The sequence below is a fragment of the Diadema antillarum genome, unplaced genomic scaffold (genome assembly GCF_040938485.1).
Source record: "Diadema antillarum isolate AM-2024a unplaced genomic scaffold, OU_Dant_1.0 seq00000862_RagTag, whole genome shotgun sequence".
NCBI lineage: Eukaryota > Metazoa > Echinodermata > Echinoidea > Diadematoida > Diadematidae > Diadema > Diadema antillarum.
This window is the reverse complement of record NW_027271732.1, coordinates 672,256-696,199: the sequence shown is the minus strand read 5'-3', so window position 1 is coordinate 696,199 and position 23,944 is coordinate 672,256. Positions and strand designations below refer to the sequence as shown.

At 36.8% G+C, this 23,944-nt stretch overlaps 1 protein-coding gene across 1 annotated transcript in view; it reads right to left on the bottom strand.

Moving 5' to 3' along the window:
• Window positions 1-23,944, bottom strand: part of LOC139740589 (CUGBP Elav-like family member 4) — a 121,271-nt gene that overhangs the window by 26,592 nt on the left and 70,735 nt on the right. The window contains exon 3 of the mRNA XM_071651176.1: window positions 23,488-23,536. Coding sequence (XP_071507277.1) covers window positions 23,488-23,536 — 49 coding nt within the window. The remainder of the gene's footprint in view (window positions 1-23,487; window positions 23,537-23,944) is intronic.

Genomic DNA, 23,944 nt, shown 5'->3' with positions numbered 1-23,944 from the left:
ATCCATTCCAGTAGAATCTCTTGGAAATTCATATAAAAACAAGTATACATTTTTTTTTTCAGTGTCCTGAATTTTTTTTTTGTGCTGTTGCAATATGTTTTATCACAAGATAGTGACTAAGCATAGAACAAGCTTTTTGTTATTCTTCCTTCGTCTTCAGTCTAACATTATCACAGCATAGCTATGATATCTTAATTCAGACTTTATCTTAAATTTCAAAAAGGCAGGATTACAGGAGGAAATGCATTGGACCATTGCCACAAGGATCCACAAGCATGCCTGTCTGAAGGGCAAGTGGACTCTCAGAGTAAAATGTGTAAGGTTGAGGGTAAAAACGACAAATCTGTACTCAACAGGGAAAACAGTCACCGACAGAGAGAGATTTCAGCAAGTGGGAAAAGAAGCCTGGAGGCAATGAATCATTAATGCAGACACCACACAATTATTGTGAAATATTCCATATCATAGCCTGAATGATTTAGCGTGGGTGTGGCTTTTAAAAAGGTTATAGCTCTTTGTATCTACATGGATACATAATTGATAAATCATAAAAATGTCCCAATCAATGATGCACCGATACTAGAAAATAGATGTGCACATTTAGATGATGAAATATCATAAATAACTTGAAGCTACAAGTGTACTGCATGAACTATGTATATATGTATGTGTATATATATCTATATATATACATACATTGTAGTTGTTCCGCGTATTGGCAGTACTAGAAATAGCAATAACAAGGAAAAGTAGAAATTACGCAGTGCGTAACATATGTCCCCGCCGGAAGTAGCATTTTGTAACAAAATGTGCAATATAGGTAAAAAATCAAGGTCAAAGGTCAAAGAAGTCAAAGGTCAAAATTCTGTGTAGAAGTTTTGAAGCCCTCACCTAGTGCCATCACATAAAGCAAATGGAATCGAAATTGGGTTAGAAATGGCGAAGGAGTAGCATTTTGTAGCCAATGTACAATATAGGTCAAAAATCAAGGTCAAAGGTCAAAGAAGACAAAGGTCAAAATTCTGTGTAGAAGTTTTGAAGCCCTCACCTAGTGCTATCACATAAAGCAAACGGAATCGAAATCGGGTTAGAAATGGCGAAGGAGTAGCATTCTGTAGCAAAATGCACAATATAGGTCAAAAATCAAGGTCAAAGGTCAAAGAAGTCAAAGGTCAAAATTCTGTGTAGAAGTTTTGAAGCCCTCAACTAGTGCCATCATATAAAGCAAACGGAATCGAAATCGGGTTAAAAATGGCGAAGGAGTAGCATTTCGTAGCAAAATGTACAATATAGGTCAAAAATCAAGGTCAAAGGTCAAAGAAGTCAAAGGTCAAAATTCTGTGTAGAAGTTTTGAAGCCCTCACCTAGTGCCATCACATAAAGCAAACGGAATCGAAATCGGGTTAGAAATGGCGAAGGAGTAGCATTTTGTAGCAAAATGTACAATATAGGTCAAAAAATCAAGGTCAAAGGTCAAAGAAGTCAAAGGTCAAAATTCTGTGTAGAAGTTTTGAAGCCCTCACCTAGCGCCATCACATAAAGCAAACGGAATCGAAATCGGGTTAGAAATGGCGAAGGAGTAGCATTTTGTAGCAAAATGTACAATATAGGTCAAAGGTCAAGGTCAAAGGTCACGACTGAAATTCTGTGTAGAAGTTTCAAAGCTCCCATGTAGTGCTATCATATAAAGCAAACAGAATCAAAATTGGCTCATAAATGACAGAGAAGTAGCAAATTGAAGATTTTGATCACACACGGACGCACACACGGACACACGGACACACGGACACACGGACGGACGGACGGACAGACGGACGGACACACGGACACACACACGTACGGAGCCCGTTTCATAGTCCCCTGCTCGAACTCGTTCGGCGGGGACAATAAAGTCACAACAGAGGAATGCAGGGAATGCATTGATAGCCAATCTTGATTTAATGAATAATCCGAATTTTCGAGGAACCTTCCTCTTCTTCAGGGACAGTGCGAATCGCACTGTCATCCCTGAAGAAGAGGAAGGTTCCTCGAAAATTCGGATTATTCATTAAATCAAGTGCATATATATATAGATATATATATATATATATACATATATAGATATATATATATATATATATATATATATATATATATATATATACATATATATATATATATATATATATATATATATATATAAATACACTTTTATTTGTACATACATATCATATATATTTCTGAACAGTAAGTTTTTTAATCATTGTGGTGTTTTGGTCTATGTTCAGTTTGGATTTCAACAAAAAAAAAAATATTACCACCCATGCTTTACTTGCATTTATAGAAAAGGTCACCACTTCATTGGAAAGTTTTTAAAATCCGACTGGTATATTCCTGGACTTCTCCAAGGCCTTTGACACTATCAACTATAAAATCTTACTCTATATATCACAGCATTACGGCTTCATGGAAGGGCCTTAGAGTGGTTCAGGAGTTACCTGGCCAACAGGCAACAGTTTGGTTCTGTTGACAACAATGCATCTATGATGTGTGACATTTGATGTGTTGTATCCAAAGGTAGTTTATTAGGCCCCCTTTTTATTCATTATTCATATCAATTATTTTCTTAGATCTTCTTATATGCTCTCTTTCATTCTATATACAGAAGAATCTAATCTGTTTTGCTCTCATAGATATCCTGAAATTCTGTAGCAAATTATCAATGAAGAGCTGAAACATTTTACACAGTGGATTCAAGCAAATAAATTGTCTCTTAATTTGATTAAGTTTATGCTTTTTAGCAATTCACTTGAATCGCTGACTGGCAATGTTGTGCTTGATGACACTTTGCTTGAAATGGTCTCATTTCTCGGTGTTTATGTAGATAGTAAATTGTCATATAAATTTCATTTAATGATTATTGTAAGAATGTATCCCGGAATATTGGTATTATCAACAAGTTGAAGTATTTTCCCCCACCCATACTTTACTTACTTTATATAATGGTCTTATATTTCCACATCTGAACTACGGTATAGTCACTTTGGGAAATACCCATCAATACTTGATTGACAAATTGTTGTTATTTTAAAAAAAGGCTTTGAAAATTATATATCATTTACAACCATGCGACCACTTTGACGAATTGCTCTTTAACAGCAACATTTTGAAGGTTAAAGATATCTCTTGATATCAACTAGGACAATTTATGTTTACTTTCAGGACAATTTATGTTTACTTTCAGGAAAAACTAGAACTAACACTCATAGTGATTGATACCCCCACCTAAAACTGTAAAGAGTTGGCTCGACCAGCAAGGACTTTGTATGCTTTCTATTGAGGAAAAAAAAAGTTGTTACCATGGCAACACAATGTTCAGCATTGAATCAAGATGTGTTTTGCTTATTTACAAATTACACTAATTAGTCACATGTGACATAAAATCTCAAATCAAGTGCTAAAAAAAGTGAGTTAAATGAATAAATTGGTAATTTCTATGATTTTCATTGACAAGAGACCTGCGGGTCTAGTGCTCACCTGAGTATCTAAATTATTCACAGCTCTACCAAAATTTGACCAGGCATTCTTAAGTAGAAGATGAAAAAGTACAATAAGGGCCCAATTTTTTTTAAGATTCCTTAACTTTGAGGGGATGGGGGTCCCCTTGGGACCTCTGGGTGGGGCATGGTGCCCATTTTAAGAAATTGAGATCCTAACCCCCTAGGGATACTACCTGCCAAGTTTGATGAAAATCCATCATGAGGTTATCAGGAAGAAGATGAAAATATACAATTTAGGCCCCCATTTGGACCTCTCCACCACTCCCTCCTGCCCCCAAGAGGGGCACCCCTGGATCTGCTATGAACAAACTTGAAACTACAGTCATTAATGTACTAACTCATAGTATTAATTTAGCTCTATCACTTCTGATTCTAGAGAAGATTTTTAAAGATTCCTTCATTTTTGGAAGTTTGGGCCCCTTGGGGCTCTCCAGGTGGGATATGGTGCCCATTTGAACAGATTGATATCCTCTGCCTCTAGGGACGCTACCTACCAAGTTTGGTGACAATCTGCCATGGGGTTCTCAAAAAGAAGATGAAAATGTACAATTTAGGCCCCATTAGGACCCCACCCCACCCCCTTCCCTATGGTCCCAAGGGGGGCACCCCTTGTTCCGCCATGAACAAACTTGAAACTGCAGTCATCAATGTACTAACTCATAGTATTAACTTAGCTCTATCACTTCTGGTTCTAAAGAAGAAGATTTTTAAAGATTCCTTAATTTTGGAAGGTTTGGGCCCCCTGGGGGCCCCCTGGGTGGGGCATGGTGCCCATTTTAACAAATTGAGTTCCTAACCCCCTAGGGATGCTACCTGCCAAGTTTGGTGAAAATTGGTCTTGGGGTTTTCAAGAAGAAGATGAAAATGTAAAAAATTTACGCACGACGCACGACGCACAAAGAACGATCGCAATAGCTCACTTGAGCCTTTGGCTCAGGTGAGCTAAAAATGCTGTTACTATGGTAACACAATGTTGGACATTAAAAAAAAAAAAGATAAATTTTGCACAACCCCATTTCCTTACGGTCACATGTGCCAAATTTCGATCCAAATGCTCAAAAGCTGAGGGAGTTAGCTGAATCCATAATATTTTTGTCTGATTTTCAGCTAAGATATGCTGTACCATGTGGTACAGCATGGCAATATATTGTTTGACAAAGACCAAATATGAAATTTGCACATCTGCATACCATAGCAGTAACATGTGCCAAATTTCAAGCTAAATGCTAGAAAATTGAGTTTACTGAATACACTATTTTTGCATGATATTCATTAAAAATACACTGTTACCATGGCAACACATCATTTACCAATGAGGAAAGAAGAAGTTTGCACATCTGCATACTATAGCAGTTACAAGCCAAATAATACAAAAAATGAGACAGTTAGCTGAATCCACAATATGTTTGTATGATTTCCAGTCAAAGTTTGCTGTTATCATGGCAACACAATGTTCAACAAACACAAAAGATGTTTTCACATCTACGTACTAAAGTAGTAACAAATTTCAAGTCAAATGCTCAAAGACTGGGGGAGTTAGCTGAATCCACAATACTTTTGTATGATTTTCATTCAAAATATGCTGTTACCGTGGCAATGTATCTTTTAACAATGAGGAGAGAAGAAGTTTGCACATCTACATACCATGGCAATCACATGTGCCAAATTTCAAGCCAAATGCTCAAAGACTGACGGAGTTAGCTGAATCCACAATATTTTTGTAAGCTTTTTAGTCAAAAATGCTGTTACCATGGCAATGCACTGTTCAACATCAACAGAAGATGTGTTTTGCAAGTCTGCATACTATAGCAGTCGCATGTGCCAAAATTCAAGTCAAATACTAACTAGAAATGTCGCTACAGCGACTGGTTATACCCCCGCCAAACAACATTTCATAAGCTTTGGTCAAAAAACTGAGGAAGTAGTTAAATCCGCAAGATCTTTCCTTGATCTTCTGCCATTAATATGCCGTTACCATGGCAACATACTTTCGGGTACTGTCGAAAAATGCGTCTTGCACATCTACAACCAAAGGCACACATCTGTACCAAGTTTCATGGAAATTGGGCAAAAACTGAGGAAGTAGTTTGCAACACAAAATTTTCCATCATTTTGGCTCATAATATGTGAGCTGTTACCATGGCAACATACTTTTTGTCACTGTCAAGAAATGTGTCATGCTGACCTATATCCTAAGACAAACATTCAATATGAATTCCATGAGAATTGGAAGAACACTGATGAAGCAGTTTTGCCATGAAGCATTTTGCCCTATATTTTACCAATAACATGCCGTTACCATGGCAACGCACTTTTTGCCACTGCGGAAATATGTGTCTTGCACATTAACATATTCAGATGAACATCTGTACCTAATTTCATAAAAATTGATCAAAAACTGTGGGAGGAGTTCGCGACGCAAGATTTGTACCCATTTTTGCCCATAATAATCCGTTACCATGGCAACGTACTTTTGGGTACTGTCAAAAAATACGTCTTGCACATCTACAACCCAAGGCACACATTTGTGCCAAGTTTTATGGGAATCGGTCGAAAACTGAGGAAGTAGTTCGCGACGCAAGATTTGCAACGGACCGACCGCCCGACCGCCCGACCGCCCGACCGACCGCCCGACTCGACCACCCGCTGATTCCTATTTACCCCCTTCAAACTTCGTTTGGCGGGGGTATAAAAAAGTAAGGGAGTTCGGTCAATCCCCATATTTTTTGTATGATTGGTATAAAGAACTGCTGTTGCCATGGCAACAGACTTCTTCACACACATGAAAAACATGTCTCACACAACTATGCATTACACTGATATTATGTGCTTTCAAATGAATTGCTTTAAAACTGAGAATAGTTGAATATACAACATTTTGTATATTTTTCAAAAATTTGCCATTGTCATTACAAGACATTATGCAATATTAACACAAAAAAAAATGTCTTGCACATCTACCTTTGATAGCGGTCACACATGCCAAATTTGGGGTTAATTGTTCAAAAAATGAGGGAGTAGTTTGATCCACAACATTTTGTAATTTGGGCAATTCCATAAATGTGTCAACCAGCAGGTCAAATTTTCAAATTGAACACACCAAGCTAAATGACACATCAACTGAAAGCTTATTGTATGAACTTTCAGAAATCACGCATAAGAAATAGTTTGCGCCAAGTTCAAGGTCACAAAATCCTTTTCAAGCAAGAGAAAATATTGGGTGCATTTTGATCTCCAATATGCTGTCTAATCGTTTTCATTATATTTTCCTTCAGTAAATGTGAAATTACCACTTTTGGTTTTGTGTATGAAGAGCATAGTTCAGTGAACAAAAATTTGTTAATGACACTCAATTTGACCTGTGTAATTACTCTGTACTACTGTATAAGCTGTTATTTTCGCGAGGGTTTTATATTTGCGAATTTTGCGAGCTTTGGGCTGATCGTGAAATTAAAGACACGCGAAAATATTACCCTGTCATACCTTATGTACAAATTGATGACAAAATGCATCCAACGCTGGCCGGACCAGAACGCGGTTGTTACATCAACCAGTACGTACACATACTATTACTAGTACGCTCATTAATCCACTAAGTACTGCACTGTTTCATAGTAATCATGCCATGGTAATTTGTGCATTGTAGGCCCTATGTGCTTTTCGCCAGCTTTTGGGCAATTCCACTGAGCCACAGTGAGGAAATTGGCCACTTCCGAGAGATAAACACTTCACTTCAAAGTAAGGCCCTAAAAAAAAATTATTGCATTGGCGTAACCCGCCCGACCCTAAAAATTCCGCCGACCCTGTGTTATTTTATTTTTTATTTTTGCTGTCGATATCAAGTATCTTGTTGATTGCGATCGCGATCGCAAAAACCCGGAAGTGGAAACGGCTCTGGGGCCCGGGAGGCATGTACGAGGGAGAGATCTAGCTAGCTCCTAGCCTAGCCTCGCTTGATCAGTACGTCGTCTATTTCCAACACGGATGCGTACTCTATCAAGATTTATGCAATGTATTTGCATTCAGACTGCAATGTATTGTGTACAGTTTTGCCATAGGTTTCTTTGTGGAAAACTTACACGAATCTGTATATGTGGGACTGTAATAGAGATCGCCGTGTGCGATGAAAAGATCGTACACATGGGTCAATTTGCATCTATCTTATCTAAGTCAAAATAGTAAAATATGAAGTGAAAACATTCAGGATAGGGATTTCAACATCTTTAAATTCTGTGAAGGGGTATAGTTCCAGTAATATCGGCCTCATAAATGATTTGTAGAATAGATGAACACTGCACATTCAGTGCAGCAGTAGTAACTGTTAACTGAGCACTAACAGCAGTGCAATGGGTCTCTAGTTACCCGGGGCCAGCGGGACAGGTGTATGGGTCTACGGAGCAATAGGGTTACAGTAGCCTCCTACTGGCTGCCTGAAATGAAGCTGTACACAGTCTTGATTTTGGTGTAGTATGTTTACTGTTTATTATTATAACACAGGAACTATCACTACATGAAACTTTAGTTCAATGCAGGTTTATCACGGAGTTATCACGTTAAAAAAAAAAATTAAATAAAGAGTCTTCATATGGGATTTCCTGGCATTTGACGATAGAATTTACACATCTTAGAGCTGTTGTAAAAACTACAGTCAACCTTGCCTAGTAAAGACCTATGGAAATGCTAAATTGCATAGATCTCTCATCTTTTGGCCACTGTGTATCAGGAGACAGAGAGTTAGAAGTGGCCTCTTAATGCCATAAAACAAAGAGCACTGTTACTGCGTCAGATGAGCTATACAACACAAGTAAATCATCTATAGATCTACACAATTATGGAGCATATGTTGATTAGGATTAAACAAAAATACCCTAAACTACCCATAGTCCATGTGGTTTCAGATGGTGCATGTACCCAGTTCAAGCCATGTCTTACTTGATACAAAAGTAGAAGGAAAATATCAATGCAGATAATGATAAAGTGGCTTTTTGTCACTACTTCTCATGGTAAGGGTACACAACGAAAGTGTGTTCTCAGTGGATGGACAAGATAGTACTGTAAAGAAAAAAAAAAGAAAAAAACAGAACAGTTTGGAGATACATGACATATATGTGAAAATTGGGCGGGCAGCTACATCAACTCCACAAATAACCTAAGAGGTAGAAATACTAAGAATCCCACAAAAGATGTGATTAATAAAGGAAATGATATCAACAGAGAGAGAAGTTGAATTCAAAGGCACCCCTATTTGCAAATAGCTGTACCTGTACCAAATGCTCACACAGTCATTATATAAGGAGCATAATGTGAGTAAAGTGCCTAATGCTTTAGAATACAGGAAAGTCCAATTAGACAGGTTTAAGATCTATGATTCCATTGACAGTCTAGATGAGATACCTGAAGATGACACTTCAGTGAAGATGACACGTCAGTGAATGATAAACTTGATGTAAATGTTGGGGATTTAGTGTTTTAGATGAATATCACAGAGAAACATTTCCTGGTGAGGTTCTATAAATGGGGGCACTAAGAGCAGGAATCTCAGGACCAATGTCATGCATATTGCAAGTGGTCATTGGAGGTGGCTTCAGCCACCAGATCAAATGTTTTCCTTTAAAAAAAAAACACTGCCAGAAAAATCACACTACAAATAGTTGATGGCAATCGTGGCCAGTTTAGCTTGAGTCTGGGACTAGCATTCAAACTCTTTGCTCTGTAAATTATGTCCTTCTTTCCATTAAAGTCTCCATCATTCCATGTTGCACTATTTTTAAGACAAAAAAAAATGTGAAATTAGTACTTCAGTTTAACCATACAAACTAGTATAATTTTGTTTTTAACATGCTGAGAGATAAAAGATTTTTGGAATACTTACAGTTCACAGGACAAGAGATACCATGATGTGTTTTTAACATCCACATCAAAATAGATTCATCTTGTTAATGGCTTTGTTCTCACTAATTCTGGTCATCATGATAGTTTACTGTCAATTTGTTTTTATGTACAAATATGTATTTATTTTTTTATTTCAAAACTTTGATCAGGTATAGCTATAATTCAGATATATGTTAAAAAGGATTTTGTTTAAAATGCTTGCAAAGTATAGTAGGCCTACACCATCAATTTTTCATGTGTGGTGCAAACCATTTTAGCACTGCTTTGTGTGTACTGCATACATGAGCAACGGATCTCTAGATAGTTTTATGGTGGCAATTAATTTAAGTTTCAAGTTTCAAGTTTATTTAACCAATACATTAAACATTTGACATTTTACAAAAGGATACAGCATTAAGAATAATGAATGGTTTGGGACCCCAAAAGAAGCAGAGCTTGTAAAAAAAGGGGTCCCGGATAAACATATAAAACAAAACATAGTAAAGTTTTAAACATAATAACAAGAAGTATAATAGTAACATATTTACATAGGACAGATGCAACACAAGCACACACACACACACACATTCAATCACACAAACACGTGTCACAAAAACGCTCATGCACATACATGTAGTTCACATAAAATTGCAGAAAGATACTTTATATTTTACTATACTTTTAAATTCAGCTTCCAATATTAAATGAATTCATTTTCTACAAATTAATGTTTTAGACCATAATATGTCTGTCAAAATGATATTGGCTATTATGACCAACTGACAAGCTAATTTACCAAAAAGGATATTTCTTTGGTTAACGTAATCATCCTGTTGCTCAGTGAAGCACGAACTGTATGCAAGATGATGATCTTGGGAAGGTGTTATCAGATTTCAGTAAAAAAATGTGATTGTCATCTAAAATTATTTTAAGATTGAGACCCTACAGCATGAGAAGTCACCAAATTCTGGTAAAAGGATCTTAAAAATCCATCAAAATAAGGAAATTAAGAACAATTTCAAAATGTATGTCTGTAACGGAAATTTTGTACGTCTGTAACTGTACGTCCGTAACACAAAAAGGGTGCAATTAATGCCTAATTAGAAAAGAAATAATTCTTCATTTCTGCACTTTTGGGTTGTTTAACATCTAATTAAAATGAAAAAGAATGAATTTGCTGGAAAGTACCCCACAATTCACAGAGTTTTCCACTTTAAATTCCAATGTCAGAAAAGTCAATTCGTGCGAGTACGTCTGTAACGGCACTATTTTCCATCATTTCACGGTCAAAGTATTGATCATATTGAATATAATTTTGTGATCACTTTACCTGAGATGGATGTTAGAAATTAAAAGTATTAAATCTTGTGAATGAAATCAAGTCTAGTTGTGAGAGCTTTTTAAAGTGTACGAAATGTACGTCTGTAATTATGGAATCGCCCATTTATGAAAATTTGTGGTTGCCATTGCAACACATTATGTGACCGTAACAAAAAAGGTTTCTGTATACCTATCTATGATAGTGGTCTCACATGCCAAATTTGGGGTCAATTGCTCAAAAACTGAGGGAGTTAGGTCAATCATCATATTTTTGTAGGATTTGTATAAAAAATTGCTGCTGCCATGACAACGGATTTCTAATCACTCAGGAATAAGGTGCTTTGCACAACGATACTTCATATTGATCGCATGTACCAAATTTCAGCTGAATTGCTTTGAAACTGTGAGTAGTTCGATCCACAACATTTTGTGATTTCATTTGCCATTGCCATGGCAATACATTACAGGATACTGACAAAAATGTTATCTTGCACATCTACCTATGCTGGAGGTCACATATGCCAAATTTTACATCAATTGCCAAAAAAGTGTGAGAGTTGTTCGAGCCACAACATTATGCATGATTTTAATAAAAATTTGCTGTTACCCTGGTAATGCGTTACTCCATACAGACAAAAAATGTGTCTTGCACATCTACCTATGATAGCAGTCACACATGCCAAATTTTAGATCAATTGCTCAAAAAATGAGAGAGGTCAAGCCACAAGACTTTGCAACGACCAACCGACTGCCCGATTGACCACCCGCTCGGCCACGCGACGTCAGAGTGATTCCTATATTGTATATACCCCCATACACACTATGTGTGGGTGGGGGTATAATGAGTTGCCCACAGTACTTGATGATGTATTTTGTACAAATGTCATTGTTCATAATCACCCTACAAGAGGATCCAGTGAATTTCATTTACCTTTACTCCGCACGTCCTCACCAAAAATAGTTTTATTCATACAGGTCCAAGCTTTAGAATCAACTAAGTGATGATCTAAAATTGCACCAAGTCTTGCTGTATTCAAAAGAAGATGAAAGACAGTCTTGTTTGGTTTTTAGATAATACATTACATTTTATTTTGTTTTGTTTTTTCATCACATTTGCATAATTTCATTGATGTTAATTACCGTGCCCATGCCAATGGATAGTATCTGGCAATAGCTCTGCATGTGCTGCAACCCCTGCTTCCTCTCAAATAGTCCTTCCTTCCTTCTTACCTTCCCTTCCTTCCTTCTTCCTCTAATCTACCCCTTTCCATTGTCTCTTGTTGTTTGTCCTGTCCACATCTTTGTTTTCCCCCACCATCTCTGTGCCTGTGTGTGTGCACCTTTTCCTTTTTTCAATTTTAAGTTCAGCTTATCAAGTGGCCCACATCTCTACAAGCTTGTCTTTTACATGGACATCTCTTTTCCAATAACACAATTATTATGAATAGATAGTTTCACACATATATGTTTTATATTGTTGTAGTACATTGTACAATCATGTTTTCCTTGAACTTGTATCAACGACAAAAATGTGATATTGGAAATAAAATTCAATTTGAATTGAAATGAAAAATACAATCGACATTGACCATAGCACGTCATTTCCAATAGAAGAAAACAAACATATACATAATTTTTCATGAGTAAATCTCTTTTCAAAAGCAATTAATTCCTTCCATTTTTTTTTGTTCTCTCTAAATAAACTATTAAAACAATGAAAAGGGTTGTGGGCTCTTTTAAAGCCTAATGAAAATGTGAATATCATTGAATTCCTTGTGAACAAGACAAGGAGATACATATGATTGAAGAGGAAGAATAAGTGAAGAGATTTCTTTTTGCAGAGCGAGTGCAGTTATAGAATTCTTTTCATAGTTATATAGTTGGTATGCTCACTCTGTAGTATCTTTAATACCAAGTGAAATAGAAGGAACCAGCCTGGCATTTGACCCTGCATCACCTATTGTCTACAGGGCAGTTGCACTACCAACACAGTTGAAGCCAGTTCATTGCAGTGACATGATAAGTTGGAACAAATACCCAATTCCTCATCTCATTTCACCTCAATGGCAAATGACTCACAATACAAAAGCTAGGGTTTCAATACAGATTACATCTTTCATTTTGTGATGCTCCTTTGTTCCACAAGCTCTGGTAGAACTGATAGAGGTGTCTTCAGTATATCACTTGTTGGATCATTCACCAAAATAAATTCTAAACAAATAGCAATGCAATATAATATCATGTGAGTAGAAAAATACATGAGATTGAAATACCATGTTCATCTGTGCTTCATATTCACAAATTTGAAACTGTAAAAGGGCTTCTTTGTAGTGCAGACGTGTAAAGATCAGGATAGGACATTGTGTGACCAGTTTTCTGAAAGACTGAAAATCAGAGATGTACCCAGCAAGCATGGGATATAGAAAGTTGGATACTGTTAGTATTGATTACACAATACCTTTCTTGTCAGAGTAAATACTTAACAAGTATGTTACAGTCAGTCATTTATCATTCTACACAATAGACACAAGATTTAGATCACATGGAAAAGAGAGACTATAGATAAACCATAACACAGACTTTCTGAATTTAACATGCACTCTGAGTAAAATGAAGGAATCAACCCCACAACTACCTAGGGGTGAAGCTTGTTTTTTGATTAACTTCCTGGAATGCACAAACACAAATGTACAGATACCACAAGATGTCCTTTTTCTTCTCTTTCTTTTTTCTACTTTCTTCTATTCAGGAAATGCACCCTTCCCCCTCCCATTTATGATATAATTACTCCCCCTAGAAGACAAGGCTACTTCAGAACACCTCCATCCTGACTGGAATATGCATGACCAATTAGAGGAACATTTTGTCATCCCAGGAGGTAGTGATATGTGAACTCCTGGTCTCTGAGATGTGCGCTGCTGATGGACGTTTGCAGTCACCTGCGGAGAGATTTGGGATTACCCAAGAGAAATGCAGCTACACTGCCTGCAAGCACTGACTAGTTGGCAGCAAGATGCTACCAATTCCATGCTGAAATTCTAGTCGGCTGCATCTACTGATAGGATGTCAAGTCTCAGCAGTACACACACATTTACAATAACAATGTGCAAAGCCCACATAAATATTACAGCAGTTCAATATCCTCCTCCCAATCATCTTTAAGCCATGATAATGGGCAATTCCAGTTGTTTTTTAGAAAAATTGGTTGGAAAACATGTGGTTTTGTCATGTAGATGGACTAAGAAAACATTTTCAGAGCAGTCTAGTCTATTTTTGAATAAATGGTATCAACTTTCAATAAAAAATAAAAAAATACTCTACTTCAGCTACAAATATGTATGGAACTTTTCAGTACAAAGCATTTGAACATAGCTGAGTGAGTATCAACACACAAGATTGCTAATCACAAGCAGTATGGAATGTGTGTGATTGAATATTTTTATTTCAAAAGAAAATAAGGTTTTAATGTCTAAATTAATTCACTCTTTTACAAATATAGCACTTTACATTCAAAGTTGGCTGAATTGATTAAGAACAAAATGATTTTCATGCTAAAAGAAAGCATTGCTTAAATTAACAAACTCCTGTTACGGGTGAGTGTGAGCAGATGAGATGCTATGTTTAGAACATTACTGAATAGCTGTGAAGAGAGCAATTGTGTTCTTTTTACATCATGCTCAAATAGCTTTATGGGAAAGTGTGCAATGCACTGTAGTGCAATCTAGCTTGAACTAGGGCTGATCTTGCAGGTACCAAAAAATTAGAAATGCTTCCCTGGTTTACTTTCGAAGACTGAAACACAATTTCAAAGTGCTACATCTTATACTTTCCCATGAAAGGGCATAAAATTTGTCTTCAGATTTCATTAAAGAAGAAGAAAATCTATTTTAAAATACAAAGTCAGGTACATTCAATGACATAAATGCTTTGGGGGATCTTCAGCTAATGATAAGTACACACTGTTCATATGGGTATTCGATAGAAAAGATTCACATCTTTCAAAACAGCAAATGATTTATACTACCTTCATGAATAGAAATTTTAACATTTCTGTGAAAACTGCACAAATCATGTCTTCTACTGTTGAAGGCACGATTACCAGTCAGTAATAGTTGTACTTGTTGCTATACCAAATTGCAGCATTACAAAGTCAGCTGATGAAATCAACTATGATATATGGAAGAGCCAAGTGTGATTCTACATGTACTTCTTCATCTAGAGTAAAATGAGAAGGAATATCAATGAGGGGATATTAAAGGCATTATTTACCATTTGCAGATTATACAAAAATCCAGCTTTAGTGCTTCAAAGTAGTTCTAAAATGTGAGTTAGGGATAGAAACAACAAAATTGATAATCAGTATAATCAATGTTGAGTATTGTTAAATATACAAAATGTGAACAACAGTTATAATAAAATTGTTTCTAGAATTAACCATCTACAATTATTGGTTTATTGAGAAAAATAGTGATATCTCCTTACATTTTAGGCTTTATTGCACAATTTTTACCTGGTGAGAAGCTTTGTGATACAACTGACCTACACATATGCATCCAGCAAATGCGATAACTCGAACATTTTTTTAAATCGCTGCTCCCGATGGTAAGCAATACCTTTGAAGCAGTATATCTATCTATCAAGTTGCTCAAGTTTCATTTTCACAAGGAAATATATATATATATATATATATATATATATATATATATATAGAGTCCCATATATAATAACTCTCACAGAGCTTGCCACACTATCAAATCCTAAATCATCAATGCCTATTTAAGCTACATGTACATCAACTTATATCAGTTCGTGAAAGATCACTTTAGTCTATTTGCCCAAATCCCAATATAATTTAGATATTAGATGACAACGTGTTTATGTCTTACATGCTAACTGACAGTCCTAAAATTACAACACTGGAAATCTTGCTGTTAGGTTATCCTAACATGTGATGGAAATGGCATTTTCTCGAAAGAATGCATCTGATAGGATGGAAAGATTAGAAGCACGTCGTCTGAAATCTAGATTTTTATTTTATGTGTGTGCATGTCTTGTACAATAAATCAATTCTGCCTGCAGGTCCCAATCTGCATTCTTTTTGTGAGCAGCATTTCATCTATCTTCTGGTTGTCACACTTGTCGCTGACACATTTGAAATGTGAAAATTTCACTTTGATTAATCAGTCTTTCGGTTAATTCCCACATTTATCAGAAACTGAGAAAGATTGGGTGTCAGGCTTTCTCTCAGTCTAAACTTCTTTTTCCCCTCCTTCCAAAGCTCCCATTTCTGTCATAGTCATTCAAACCCCCCCCCCCCCCCCCCCCCCCCCGAAAAAATACAATTTCAACCTTCTTTTTTTCTGGATGCTTATTCAGCAGCAAACATGTAACTTCGCTCTGCAGCAAAATTTTACTTAAATTAGTTTTCCTTCCTGAATGATCCACCAGACAGAAAAAAAATATTGATCATGGTTTAACAGATATGAATAAATCTACAAAGTCAGTTTGGACTAATTGATAGTGTTTGGTGCATCAAAATGATTAATATCAATATCAAATCCATACCATCTGTAGATAAAAATGTTACATCTAGGTTTTTCCTCAGCAGCAAATGAAAAAAAGTGGCTAAGAACATGCAAAACCATCTACAATGGTTAAGTGGAGAAGTGTATCAATGACCCACAGTAGACACACACAAACATGTGTCAAATATTATATTTAAATGTGGATATATCCAGAAAGTGGAAAGGACTATCCTGTAAAGGATCAAGAGGAGGATTATTTAAAAGAAGCATTGTGATTCATTAGATCAGCTGTCTCCTCTGATATGGATTATTACAATTTATCACAATTAACATACAAATAGTTGTGCTACATTAAACCTGCTGATGATGATGAAAAAACATCAAACAAATTGTAACTCCTTAGACAAATTAACACTGCTCTAAAACAGGAAGAGCATAGGCAGTGAATATATTCCAAGGAAGATTAGCAGAACAATGTGAATATCATGAGAGCATAGTGATAGCATCTGATGAGACGAGAACTGTTTAGAGGTGGACGGGAAACTCACATGCAGGTATTAAGAAGAGGAAGAGAGAGAGAAAGGGAAAGGATGAATCAGAGAGAGAAGGCCATTTCACCCAGATTGGGAAATGGGAAGGAGACAGAAGACACCAAGAATCTGAATGAGAAGGATGGCTATCCGTTGGGATCTGACCATTCTAATAAATGGGAAAGCCGATCCTAGCCATTGTAATTGGGTTTGGATGTGGGATTTACTGTATCCCTGCCACTTGGGCATTCACCATTTCATATGGCACACCCAGCCTGTCTATTCATCATTTGGCTTTCACACAAACAGCTAGAAGGAATGGCTGGATGGTAAAACTCACAGGAAATTGAAGAGGAAAGCAGAATAAAATATTTGGGCTTGGGATATATTGAACAACACTTTTTCCTTTTTCTTTGCCCAAACTGCATTCAATAGTTACTCTTAGATTTGAACTGGCATCACAGGTGTTTCTCAAAATAGTGGCTTGTTCATGTCTTTTGATGAAGCTTGCTACACCTGGGGCACTTCATTAGTATACAAAATGGCTTGTGGCTCTGCCAAAAGTATGCATATGGATAAATGTTTTCAAACTGAGGCAGAGACGGATAGGCAGACAGACACACACACAATGAGAGAGGGAAAGAGAGAAAGAGATAGCTCTCTCTTTATATGATGCACTACCTGCTGTATAGATTTTAAGGGCAAAGAAAGTGTTCTTGTTTGAGAGCAGGTAAACAATAATCTCTAGTGGGGAAACACACAAGCTTTACACTTTCATTAACATGAAACATGAATGAAAGAGGCAAAGCAGCAAATCAATGAATATAACTACTTACTAGAGGGTATTTATCAAATGCTTGCTTTCCATTGGTTGCCATGCATTGTGGGTTCAGTGGGTATGGCTTCTGGTTGTATTGCCTACTGTACTTCTGATCTTTTACACCACATGTAGTACATGTTACAATACAGTTTACACATCGTATATAGTACAATATCTTACAGCTACATAAAGAATTCATCAAATTTTCCCACTCATAGTTTTATAATAATGTCATGAATATGTATTCCTATATCTAATGTCACAAGTCTTGTCTAGATGGCCAAGTTACTTCATTAACAATAGGTAGATTCAATGGAGAGACTACCAATGGTTTGTAGCATGAGCCTGTGAATAGCTGCACTTTTTCAGCCCATCTCTCCCTCAAACTTACAGCTTTCATGCTAGTTTGGCACAGGTCTCTTCAGTAGAGTTTCTTTTCTCTACAGCAAAAGTATCTAATTTCTTGCGACGGCTACCATAGTTATTCCTACAGAAAAACTGTGGTGAGCCAGCAGCATGGTCATCATGTCAAAATTTGTTCATTCGTTCAAAATGTCTTGAATAAAACCTGGAATGTTTGGTCGGTTCGAACTTGTCCTCGTTCCTGTACAGGAAGCTAGTTCTACACCCAAAGTATACCAAAGTGATGTAGCACCACCATCGCCGGATATCTTATACTATACTAGTACAGTCCTCACCACTTAATCGTGTAGTATCGTGCAGAGCATTTCTTGCCCGATTAAGCAGAGTACCCGATTAGCCCGAGAGTGTATAATTCTTTCATGTCACAGCTACCACAAACTATGCACCTATCTGCATCACATACACCACATGCACGTTAGGTCACTACAGCCACAGCTTGGTTGAAGTTGCATACACAGCCTTTCCAGAAACCCCAATTACTTTTGCAATGATTTTAAGAAAATGACACACAAACCCAATGGAATTATTATGTTTTATATAACCTTGTTGATGACCAACTGCAAAGGATACTAATAATCTGGAATCCACTGCTTGCATGAGAGCAGACTTGCCATTCATGAAAGTACGGCTACATTAGACAAGTCATATTAACATAACATTATTAATGCAACTTGCCATCGTAAACTTTGCATGCAGCTGTAAATTCTGTTGTCCACATTAATGGTAATTGCAAGTGCATTTTTTAATGAATATTTCAGTGGAGCTAGCTTGATTTTTTGTTTTTATCGAGAACTGGATAGACACATGTAGTGATTAGTATGTCACTATGTGTGTAGTTACGGTAGAGTGTGTAGTGCTGTGTATTGGTTTGTATACATAGCATGTATAAATGCATTTACGTAGTATTATTATTCACTGCACATTAACATGTTAAAATGTAAACCATAGCTCTCTATCGACACTCAGCGCCCTTCAGAATTTATTATTACATATATTTCAAAGACTTTCCGGATGAAACAAAGAGAATAGATGGGGCTTGTCTGGATAATTTCTACCCGTTTAACCAAAATGCCAACTCGATTATCGGGTAAACATAACATGCAACGGAACTGTCTGTTCACTCTGAATGTTAATTAAGTGAAGTATCGGATTAAGAGGTATCTGATTATGCAGAGACTACTGCAATGATAATAGTGTCAATAACTCTGGTGCCACTTTCTTCATATAGAAGATGTTAAGATATTATTCTTATTTGTAAAACAATGCAATTTGGTGAGCATGCTCTCTTCAACCCTAGCATAAAAATTGGAGGAAATATATTCCTGAGCAGTACGTGAAGCAGGGCTGAGTTTGAGCAGATTTAGCAAGAAGTTCACATCTGCAGTAGATATTGATTTTCCCCTCAAGTTTCCACATAGGATCCTTATCTGCATGGAGCACTGCATACAGGTCAGCAGAATCAATGCTAGTGGTATGCCCAGAAATGGTATGAGATGGAAGGGCGGGACAGAATCACAGCAATGGCTGAGAGATGACAGGATGGGAACAAGGCAGAGGGATAAGACAGAGATTAGAGAATGGGACAGACAATGTGGGGTAGGACAAAGACTAGAGAATGGGACAGACATTGTGGGGTAGGACAAAGACTAGAGAATGGGACAGAGATTAGAGAATGGGACAGACATTGTGGGATAGGACAGAGATTAGAGAATGGGACAGACATTGTGGGGTAGGACAAAGATTACAGAATGGGACAGATATTGTGGGGTAGGACAAAGATTACAGAATGGGAAAGACATTGTGGGGTAGGACAAAGATTACAGAATGGGACAGATAATGTGGGGTAGGACAAAGATTACAGAATGGGACAGATATTGTGGGGTAGGACAAAGATTACAGAATGGGAAGAACATTGTGGGGTAGGACAGAGATTGAAGAATGGGACAGACAATGTGGCATAGGACAGATATCACAGAACAGAGAGATGTATGGGGTGGGAGAAGTAAAAACAATAGAACAGACAGCTTGGGGTGGGACAGAGAATAAGGAATGGACAGGCAGTAAGTAGGAAGACAGAGATTTAAGGATGGGGCAAGCATGGGGGGGGGGGCCCTAAGATTTACAAATGGGACAGAGTGGGATATTTTCTGCAATAAAGTGATATATATATATTTTAATTTTTTGGTTATTACATACTCATCACAATCATCACTTTTGTGCCAATTCTGATGACATTTAAGAAAAGTCTAAAAAATACAGCACAGTGCAATCAAGGTAGTGTGCACAGCCATAGTGGCAACTGCAATCCTACAATAATTCGACCCTGCACACATCACACAACAGCACTAACTCATACAACACTTAACTATTGAATAGTGTGTGTGAATGAAGGCATACTGGTACAAGTGCTCAGCTACTGAATAGTGTGTGTGATTGAAGACACAAACATGCATGCTTTTTCTCACCAGAGTTTTTTTTTTTTTTTTTTTTTCCACACACACTCCATCATTCTTCACATTACACACTGAAACATCATTTAAAATCCTGACATGCAGCTTGCATCATTTGGAAAACCTAAAGTTCAGACAAACAAAACTAAATTGTTATGAAACACACAAAAACATGAAGGAAAAGTTTATTAACATAAGTAATGTAGTAAAGTCATGAAGTTTTGATCAGAAAAAAAAAAACTCTCCATTTTTTTTTTTTCTGTTTTCCTCACCAAATTTGGGATGTGGCTTATCTGGCAATGCAGCCTTATCACAGGTGAATATGTTGAATAATTTGAAACTTGGCATATTCACATTAATATCATGCATTATGAAAACAAAGGAAATTATGCATACAAAGGAAAGCAAGTTAATTAAATGCAGTCATTTCTAGTATTTCATAAAAAGACTACTTTTTCTAAATCTCAAGGAAATCATGGCCACCTAATTACATAAACGGCACCCCATCAGAAAGTCAATCTGTGTTACTTCTGTTGGTTTAGTGACAATAAGTCACCACTAAAAACAAACTAATCTGGTAAATTACAATATGGTTATAAACAGATGAACAAAGGAATATGGTGGCTGAAAAGGTACTGGTGATATATGACTGATAGACAGTGGACATTTTGGAATGAAACATACAGTTTGCATACCTGTTTACATCTTGCAGACAAAGCTTTGAAATTGAATTATAATCTCAAGTCCAGTATGCGATTGATGTCAACCTATATACTCCTTCCTACCTAAAACTACAATTATGTTAAAGGCAGGCCAGTGCTTGTGATTCTGTGCAATCCCTTAAAGAAGTGAGACAGTGGCACAAGCCCCTTCAAAACCACTGTGAATGGAGTATGCATCTGCAGAGTCACCAGGATTCATAGAGCTATAACCCCAAGAGGCTGTATCAGTGCATTATTTCATGAGAGGTGGGGACTTTAAGACAGAGTTAATTGGATGTGATTGATGGCTTGCCCAGTGAGAAACAAACCGTGACTGGCTACAGCCATGCTTGGAAGGAGGAGGAAGGAGAAAGTACCAGAGGCCAAGCCAAAGTGTCAGCCCATATTTACCTTGCTAACAATCAATGAACACTGAAGAAGAGGACTGAACTATATCACTCTCCCTCTAGCTTCCTGGCTTCCCTGCATCCACTCCAATATACCACACAATTTGTCTTAATTCCTGTAAAAGAGCTACAACCTTGGGATTCTTTAAACAAGAGCAGAAGCTTTTAAGATTGGGGATATTCATTTGAATGTTTGTATGTGTGTGGTGGATAGAGAGGCAAACTGAGGAGAAGATAAGGCTCACACAATCAGTCACCTACTTATTTACTATTTCGGTTTTAGCAAAGGGAAAAGAACATCATGATGCCACAGGTGCAAAGATCATCATAAATTCTTTCAGGTCAATAATTCCCCCTCCTCCCTAAGGGCAGATGTGAAAAGTAATGATTTCATAACTCACAACTCAGGCTCTGAATAGCTTTAAACGTTGTTGTTGTTGTTGTTGTTGTTGTTGTTGTTGTTGTTGTTGTTGTTGCTGTTTGTTTGTTTTACCTGTCCTATCAAATGTAAAGCTTACTTTCATTCATAACATGCCACTAGCACTTCTTGCTATAATTATGAATTGCCTGCTGAAATCAGTCTCAACTCAATGACCAGTATAAGAACATTTGTTTTTCTTGACAAGAAGAAGCTTATCTGTCGTCATCCTACTTAAGAACAAATAATAAATGCAATTTGACTCAAATTCTTGTTATAACATAAGATCCACAAAAGCTTCAAAGCAGAAGGCGGTTGTGCAAATTAGTTAGATCACCTCTGAGAAACATTTGTTAATCAGAATGCATTTTAAAACTCCTTCACTGGCAGGATTGCTGCATTCCCGAAACAAAGGAAATGAAAGTGAATGAAATGAATGATGAAGTGTTCTTCAATTTGTCATTACTCAGAACACTTGTCTGAAGTAACTCTGTAGCTCAACAAGAATAACAAATGTCAGAATATTACAATTATTTATGATCTTTATTATTTGATGTTATGACTATCACTGTCATCATCATTATTATTAGAATCCTAAAGTAGTTGTGACGGCGGTGACGGTAGCCACCACAGATGTAAAATCATCATTATCACCCATGATACAGTCAAAACCTGCTCTCGCAACCACCTGTCTATACAGGTCACCTGTTTTATGCAGCCACCACACATTCCTCCTGATATATATCATGTGTTAAAGACCTGTGTATAACAGCTACCTGTCTAACAAGGCCAGCAGCAACCAAATTGTCTTCTTTGGTAGCATTTTACTGTGTTATCTATATCGTTGCCAAAAACTTTAGTAAGCTCCTTCTGTCATCATTGTGTTTTACTTTTTTTCTACTGGACTTACCACACCTCACAAATGGTGTGTGTGTGTATGTGTATGTGTGTGTGTGTGTGTGTGTGTGTGTGTGTGTGTGTGTGTATGTATGCATGCATGTGTGTGTATTGTTTTATTTATTTATTTTTTGGCCAACTAAATTGGTAACTTATAGTGGTAACTCAGAATAAAATACACTGTGCTGGCACTCAGTCACTTTGAGGTACAGCTTGTTAACTTCATCAAAGTGCCCTTGTATTGCACTATAACATAATTGGTGAAAAATTGTTCCATTTTTCATTACATGGCCTCAATGCCCATTCACTACTGTATTTATCAACTAGGGGAAATGATACAAAGCAAGTTCATCAAACAAAATACATGCATATGACCTCATAATCAGCAACTGTATATAATGGCTTTAACTTTGGTTGAGGAGAGATAAAAAAACCCAGGATTGCCTGTTTGAAGAAATCTTCGTATGTACAACATATCTATTCATCTACAGATATATGTATATATATATATATATATATATACATGTATAATAATGATGTGCACATACACACACATGCACATATATTTTCGTTCACTGTATCTCACCTCCCCTACTTTCACTGTCTGCGGGCTTGACCTGCAGCGCACGAGTCATCTGTAGAATAGGGTGAAAAGTGGGCAAGAGAAGAAAAGCACAATAACATTTTAAACAAACATTACTGTAATAATGTTACTGATGTGCTACATAGTAAGGCATGCAGTCTCAAGAAATGTTATCTGAAGCCTAGCAAATCAGAGTTATGAGATCAATATCAGGCCTAACAGATCAAAATATTACGTCATCACCTACCATACAAATGAAGGAACTGGTGGCACAGAAGAATGCTTATAGCTCCCCTCCCCTTGAACTGACCTGTATCAGCCCTTAAACACATTGTTTTCTTCTAGCAAATATTGAAACCTCCCCCTTATTTGGAATAGAATTCAATATCAATGTAATTTTGATTTCATCAATATTTGGAATAGCACAAAGACACCAGAAAGATTTGTACCTGGAAGCAAA